The 7876-nt window shown below is 34.4% G+C and overlaps 1 protein-coding gene across 1 annotated transcript; it reads left to right on the top strand.

Annotated features, from left to right (window-relative positions):
* The first annotated feature begins 2800 nt into the window (after positions 1-2800).
* Positions 2801-6336, top strand: LOC107767527 (SUMO-activating enzyme subunit 1B-1-like). Its single transcript, XM_016586558.2, has 10 exons — positions 2801-3142; positions 3219-3270; positions 4711-4900; positions 4972-5051; positions 5118-5234; positions 5311-5361; positions 5452-5518; positions 5592-5695; positions 5773-5871; positions 5941-6336. The coding sequence occupies exons 1-10, from the start codon at positions 2853-2855 to the stop codon at positions 6037-6039; spliced, it is 1149 nt and encodes a 382-aa protein (XP_016442044.1). The 5' UTR covers positions 2801-2852; the 3' UTR covers positions 6040-6336.
* The last annotated feature ends 1540 nt before the right edge of the window (positions 6337-7876 follow it).

Genomic DNA, 7876 nt, shown 5'->3' with positions numbered 1-7876 from the left:
CTTAATAAGAGAGAGAGAGAGAGAGAGAGAGAGAGAGAGAGAGAGAGAGAGAAAATCTTTTATCAGAAATTTGTTCTTATCAAATGAATGTCACATGCCCCATATCATTGTCTTTTTTTCTATTTATATGAGGCATTTTCTTAGTAAATCCTAATAGTACAAGTGCAAAGAATATCCACTAGAATAATCTCTATAATATCCTATTTTAAAAACTAGTCATTACAAACTTATCAACAATACTCGACCTCGACCATTGTTGACATCACGACCATGAATCTCGCCGCTTCCTGGTCGACCTCGACTGACGATGGCTCGAGGGTTTTTTCTTTAGTATTATCTTACCTTAAATATTCTCGGACAGATTTTGACTTATACAGTTTCGAGACGCGGGCCCCAATTAACTTTTTGTGTTGGCTTTTTAATTCTTCGCAAAAATATTAATTTCATTGTTTGAATTAGTTTGTCATAGTTATATTTATAGTATGAAATTATTTTGGCTAGATTCGAGCCGTTGGGAGTTGGATAATCGAGGGAAAGGCCTTCTAGTTAATTGATTTAGCGTGGTTTGAGGTAAGTGACTTTTCTAACCTTGTGGGGGAGGGGGAGGGGAGGGAATTACCCCTTAGTATTTGGTGTTGTTTGTGAAAATTGTGATATGTGAATGCCGTGTACTCAAGGTGACGAGTGTGTACACGAGAAAAATATGGAAATTCTCGATTTTAGCTATGTAGATCCCTTTCATGCCTTAATTAAGTTGCTTTAATATGTTATAGCCATCCTTTTCTTGTCTAAATTCACATGTCTATTTGTCTTATCTCTTACTTGCTAATTACTTTACATGTCTAGTTGAAGTTCGTGTTTCCTCTATCCCGTATTCATTATTTAATTGTTGAATTATTTACTTGAAATTGCTATTCTTGGAATATCTTGTTGTTAAAATTGGTATTGAGTTGCAAAGGCTGTGATTCCTATTGAGGCAACGTGTTAAGTGGTGAAATATCATTCTATTGAGTTATTCTTCTGGTTGTTATTGTTAAGACTTTGTGTGCATTGTAATTGAGTCGTGGGTTCCTTATTATAAAATTTTGTTATTGTTTGGTTTCTCTAGCAAGTTGTAATTTTGGGCACTTGAAGTGTGATTTATGATACGATGTGATATTCATACGCATGTGGTAGTATAAAGTCTGGGGGTTGAAATGCATGCGGTAAGATAAGGTGGAGTTGATACGCTGGCTAGTAGGGAACTACTAGAAGCCATGAGGTGTGATAAGGTAGGCTAAAACACGAGATGCTATTTCAGGAAAAATAATTTTCAAAACTAAATATAAAGGCTCCCGCAGTGATATAAGGAAAGGCTGAGTTATTTTTGTGATTTGGGATTACAAGACAATACCTCGGTAGTGGCCCTTGTTGATCTTTCTCTATTTGCTATATTTGTCTTGGTTGTTTGTTTCCTTAACATGTCAATCTTGGTTTCCTTCCGTGTTGTATTATCTGCCTTGATTATGTGTAGTTAACTTTTGGTAAATTCCTTATTTGTTACGTTTCCATTATTACCATTGTATTGTTATATCTATCGTCTTGTTTCTTATTATTTTCAGTAGGGCCTTGACCTAACCTCGTCACTACTCTACCGAGGTTAGGCTTAGCACTTACTGGGTACCGTTGTGGTGTACTCATGCTACACTTTCGCACATCTTTTGTACAGATCCAAGTACTTCCTATCAGTCCTGGCACTAGTGAGCTGAGTTTGCATTTGGAGACTTCAAGATATGCCTGCCCGCATTTGCAGGCCTCGGAGTCCCCTTCTATCCCTTTTATATTTTTTCTTCTTTGCTAGACACAGTTGTATAGGAATGATTTTGGTATTGTCATAGAGCTTATGACTTGTATTACGTCGGGTTTTGGGCTATTGTATACACATTGAGCTATAGAGATTTCCTTTTAATATATGTTGTTGAGTTTAGAGATTTCCAGTTATTATTTCATTCACTTCCGCATGTTTGTTAGGCTTACCTAGTCTTAGAGACTAGGTGTTGTCACGACATCCTACGGTGGAAAATTGAGATCGTGTCAATTGGATACATTATTTTTGAGTAAATTATGTTCTAATTTGCAATTAGGTTTATTGTTATTGATTAAAATTTTTACTTCATTGTTGTATTTGGGATCTTAACTAGATTTTCTATTATAAATAAATAGTTGTTAGATCTTGAAAAAGAAAACAAGAAATTAATAAATTAAGATAAGCCAAGAAGAAAGAACAAATATGAGATAATTTTCCTACACTTTAATGTTCAACAATTGATTTTTTACTTTTTAACTTTTTGTATTATTGTTATTATAGAGTAATTATAACTGAGTTTACTGTTACAATAAAATTCAATTGTGATTTCCATCTAGATTTATTTCTTTGATTATTTATTTTTGATGTTACTATTATTTTAAGATTATGAATTTCATGTAATTTACTCTTATTAGCAAAAGATTTGAAAAGGAAAAAAATAAATTTAAAAAGAAAGAAAAATACAAATACAAATAAGAAATAAAAATAGTCAATTTAAAAATAAATGTTAAACGCCACATGAATGTTCTTTTTGGCCTAATGTAATAACTAACTTTCACACATTATAAAGAGGGAAGCTACTTGATAGAAAATTCAGGGCTAATAGCAACACATGATTTTAGTATTCAGGGGGTTTTCAGGTAAATCTATAAATTAAGGGTCATTACGTAATATTCCATAATTTATAAATAACGTACTCTGCCGCCAAGTCTTTTCATTTGCAGATCATCTCTTTCCATTGTCTCTGTACATCTCTTTTCATTCTCTCTGTTACAACCTATTCCCTATGGATCGTAGACATAGCTGCGCAGTCTGCAAACAACAGAGAGTCAAATGTAAACCAAATTGCAAATTTCTGAATAATCTTCCGAGGGAAAAATACAAGACGTATGAGAAAATCCATCAAGTGTTCGGTTTTTCCCAATTCGAAATATTTTATGATAAAGTTGATCAAAGGAACAGAGATAGGATGATAGACTCCTATCTCTACCAAGCTAATTCTCGAATTGAGCGTCCAATACTTGGCGTGAATCAAGAAATTGAATCTTTGAAATTTCAACTTGCAAACACAAAAAGGTAATTAGTTCTGACCACTTGCATACATTTATTGATTTTTTTTAAATACGAAAATTGATGAAAGCTTCCAATGTAGGCTAGCTGCAGAAGAGATTCTAGTGAGCGGACTGGGCGTCACACTAGTAGAGGTTATTCTTTCTTGTTTTGGTGAATTTATGGAAAATTTTGAAAATTTTATATACTTGTAGAAAAAGAAAGATGATAATATACTGTTGTGAGTTATTGGTTTTTTCTTTTTCTTATAGTTTCTATCAAAGATTGTCATTCTTTATTTGAATTTTTCTTGTTTAATCCACTAAAAGATTTCGTTAGGGTTTTAGGGTTTCGCTAAAAGTCTACTACAGTATTTGATTTCCGAATTAATTTAGAGAAACGGACTTGAAGAATTACGCATTGGTTTTTGGTTCATAATTTTGGCACTGTAGGAAGAAGTACTGTTGTGGTCTCTTAGTTACTACTTACTACTTCCGGTTCATTTTATTTGATTTTTTTTTTTACCGTTTTTCATACATATTAAGGAATTAATTTTTTAGAATTAATTAATAATAAAATTGACCATATTAATCTTAATTTGTTCATTGGAAATGCAACAAATACTTTTAGACTCTTTACTCCAACGATAACTTTGGAAAAAAGTAATTAATTGGTTCTTGATATTTGAAAAAATCAAATATTATGGACCATAAAACCAATTAAATTGGATCGGAGGGAGCAGCTAGCGTAACAAAGAGACATATGGTAACACCTTGTTCATGTGGTACAAGAAGTTTGATTCCCCTCTAAATTTTTTTTTGTTTTCTTTATTTGATTTGCGTTTTCTTTGGAGACTTAGATTCCAATTTAATGTGTCTCACAACCGAGAAAAATTAGGGAGGTCATTTTGGTTTTGGGTCTGCGACGAATAGGTTCAAGAGATGAGAGAATTAAGGATACCCACCAGAAAGACTAATCCAATCCTTAAGGATGTACCAGAAAATACAACATTTTTGTTACTTGACCAGCCATCAGGAGAAGCAAATACAACGAATACGCTAATTAATAAGATTAATGAAGTAGCAATTAATGCAAAAACGGCCGATTGAAAAGCAAGAGTTGGTTTCCACTTAATTACTCACTTCATATGTTTTCTATTTGTTTACACGTGTATAAGCTATTTGTTTCTTCATGATTGTATTATGTACTTTTAAGCCAAAATAACATTTGATTGTGAAGCTAAACTCACTATGAAGTATGAACAAGAAGTTTGCTCACTGCTGTATAACATTCTTGTCCTAGATATTCTGACATGACAAGCTCAACAGATAGAAAACTGAATGTCCTTAACGTGATTGTATTTCTTATTTTACTCTTCTCCAATTGAGTTAAGGAAATACTAGTAGGTATCAAGACTACTATGCTTAGAGGGACTATATCCTTTTGATTCAATTTCCCTGTTACTTTATTCTTTTCATAACTCAATCATTATAGCGCCAAAAAGTGGGCTGCTTTGAGTTTGGTTGGGATTAGGAAGTAGAAACCTCAAGGACTATTGCTTTTTTCTTTTCATAACTCAATCATTAATATTGCAGTTTTGTAAATATATCATGGTTGCTGGAGTGAAATCAGTAACTCTACATGACGATAGGATGGCCACTCCTGAGCTTCTTCGTATTAATACACTGATCAACCCGGATGATTACAGAGATAAAACAATTTCCCAACTTTGCAAGGATACACTGATGAAGTTCAACTCTACAGTTGCTCTTCATGTACTACAAGGTTAATTTTTTTGTTTTTCCTAGTTTCTTGAGTTTCCTTGTCTGCACTTTCTTATATGGATTACTTTTCAGGAAGTCTATCAAACTTGAATGATGCTGAGTTTCAAGAATTTGATGCTGTTATAATTAGTTCTTGCTCAGAGAAGAGAAGAGTAAGAGAATAAACACGTTATTTTGTAAATTTAACCATTTGCCCATCTAATATGTTTCTTTTGCAGAGTGAATTAAATTTGAGATTACGCCAACTGCCTAAACCTGTAGCATTCTACAGTGTAGAATGTAGGGGATGTCTGGCTGAGATCTTTGTGGATCTGAACAATCAAATCAAGTCTGAGGTCAAGTTCTTCCTCCCCCCTCCCCCCTAAATATTTAATGTTAGATTTACTAAAGTAATTTATTTTCTTTTTGCAGAGATTATTTGGTGAAACAGTTGATACCATTCTGGAATTCCCTAGTTTTGAGGTGCATTTTACTGGCTTTTCTTATTTTGATAATGTTTTTATTTGCAAGGCCCAAGGTTTAATCTTTTTTTGTTTTTAATTTAATTTGCAGAGAGCAATTGCAGTTCCATGGCAGGAACTACCCCAGGGAATGTCAAAGGTCTATTATGCCATGCGGGGTATGTGTTTCCTACTCGGTTTCATAATACTGGAATGATCTTGTATGTGAACTATAATATTGTTCCCCGTCAGTTGCTGAGAATTTTGAAGCCACAAATGGGCGATTTCCGGGAGAATTGTATGATGGTGATATTGAAAATATTAAGACATTCAAAGATTTGTTCTGTGCTACACAGGTATTATATTATATGCATATATATACAAGTTTGATTTCTTTCTCAGTGTTGTTAACCCTATAGCCAATTAATTGCAGCATTTTACTCCTGATTCAATCCCTGATGCTATTATTGCAAAATTAGTGGGAGGTACTACTTGTGATATCTTTTCCATAGTAGGAGCTATTATGGCACAGGTAACTATGTGAATTTTTGTCTTTTATTAATGCCTCTTGAAGTTCTTTGCTAATGTCTTTTCTCTGCAGGATTTCATACACTATAAATCTGGAGGAAAGCCAATTAAAAATTTCTTCTTGTATGATGGAGGGGCAGCAGAAGGGATGGTAACTGAGATTGGGTGCTGATGAGCTTGTGAAGGACTTATGATTTCCTTAATTCTTTTGGTAATTGCATATAGTTGGATTGCTACCTAAATTCTTTTTTGGATGGTAACTGAGCTTAGGTGCTGATGAGCTTGTGTAGGACTTATGATTTCCTTAATTCTTTTGGTAATTGTATATAGTTGGATTGCTACCTAAATTCTTTTTGGATGGTAACTGCATATGGTAACTGAGCTTAGGTGCTGATGAGCTTGTGAAGGACTTACGAGTTCCTTAATTCTTTTGGTAATTGTATATAGCCGGACACATGTGGTATGCGTGCTGAAATTGTGAGTTTTTAGTACTTGTTATTACAATTTGTTTTGACTTGTTTGAAATTCTTTAGTTACCACTTACTATGCTTAGTACTAGTTTTGAACAATGTTAAATTCATAATTCTGCAAAAGTGGAGTCTGTAACTCTATATATAAGGTTGTTAAACATAAAGCTGCACATAGGTTGGACAAAAAGAATAGCCCTGCGTATAAAACTTGAAAACAACAGCAAATGGTAGTAGAATGGGGAGCAGTGGCGTTTTTAACGTCCAAAATGGATAAAAGAATCACACCTATTTATTGACATACAAAAGAAGAAGTCTCTTGCATAAACCAAAAAGGCAAGAAGAAGGAAAAGGCAAACATTTGTCAGCTGATAATTCATACTAGTACATATATGAGACACGAAGCTGAAGAATGGATAAAGGTGGAAAAAAACCATCGCCTCGTATACAATTCGATACAAATTTTTGCAGTAACATTGGTATGCCTCGCTTTATATATTGACTATTGCTATTTGGTACATGATTTTCCACATACGCCCTGAGAAAGGATGATTGAGACCATATGGAGCAATAGTCTGTTTTTGATTCCCATTCTTCTGCTGCATTTTGCTTCTGGCAATGTAACCTCTGATCCAAAGAGTGACATCCTCGTTGATTTTGATCATGACAAAGAAGATAGTCCGATAGTTGATTGTCATTGCGAAAGTGACACTTACGCCACCCATTTTGATCTGTTCAGATCAATCTGGAATATCTGCTCTATGAATTCACCTGGGATCTTGGGAAGATCAGGACTCAGAGTTATCAAACACCAACCCAATCAAAATCGTTTTGATATTGCCCCTGCACCATCTGCCATTTTATGAATAATTCAATCCTTAAACATTTACTCACAAATAAGATACCTTGTGCTAAGTTTTCATGGATGTTTACTTGATATTATCTTTTAGGTGACTTGGCAGTGTACTTATTTTTTAGATTGTCAGTATATAGAAGTTAAATGTAACTGTCCAGAAGTGGAAATTGAGGTATGGCATTGTAGAACGCCATATAGACTTTGGAATGTTCAAAATGGGGGGGAAATGGTTCAAGTTGTTATAGTGTGTTGTCAAAATTTTGGATAGAGCCTTTTCAAGATTAGGATTCTATCACCCCAATTGGTTTAGTTAGGAAATTTTTTATATGAGTATGCCCCTATCCCGTAAGCCTTCCATCGTTGCAAGTCCCTTCCATTCGGCCCAAGCTTTCTTTCGATTACGTCTGCTTCTGATTCTGTTATTCCATTAGCCTTAGTTAGTCGTTTAGTCAAAGCCGTACGTATGCCTCTTTCGAATCGTTCTATCATTCGAAGTAGGAGCTGGGGTTGCGGGCAGAGAACTATTGGTATAGCGAGTTCATGTGCTTGCAGTTGGGTTACTACCATCCCCCTAACCATTAGTATCACACTCTGTGAAGTGTCTCTCTGGTATTGGGATAACTTCAAGCCCCTTAGCTCGCTTGTATCGGGGGGAGCTTACTTCACTTGTTTTCTTTAAGTCACTT

The sequence above is a fragment of the Nicotiana tabacum genome, chromosome 4 (genome assembly GCF_000715075.1).
Source record: "Nicotiana tabacum cultivar K326 chromosome 4, ASM71507v2, whole genome shotgun sequence".
NCBI lineage: Eukaryota > Viridiplantae > Streptophyta > Magnoliopsida > Solanales > Solanaceae > Nicotiana > Nicotiana tabacum.
The sequence above is the reverse complement of the archived record's forward strand: the minus strand, read 5'-3'. Positions and strand labels throughout refer to the sequence as shown.

Bases quoted from the DNA above. Each gene is read 5' to 3' on its own strand.
- LOC107767527 (XM_016586558.2), top strand. From the start codon at position 2,853: ATGGATCGTAGACATAGCTGCGCAGTCTGCAAACAACAGAGAGTCAAA. The intron at 5,235-5,310 runs GTCAAGTTCTTC...TTCTTTTTGCAG, and splicing joins ACAATCAAATCAAGTCTGAG to AGATTATTTGGTGAAACAGT. The intron at 5,519-5,591 runs GTATGTGTTTCC...GTTCCCCGTCAG, and splicing joins GGTCTATTATGCCATGCGGG to TTGCTGAGAATTTTGAAGCC.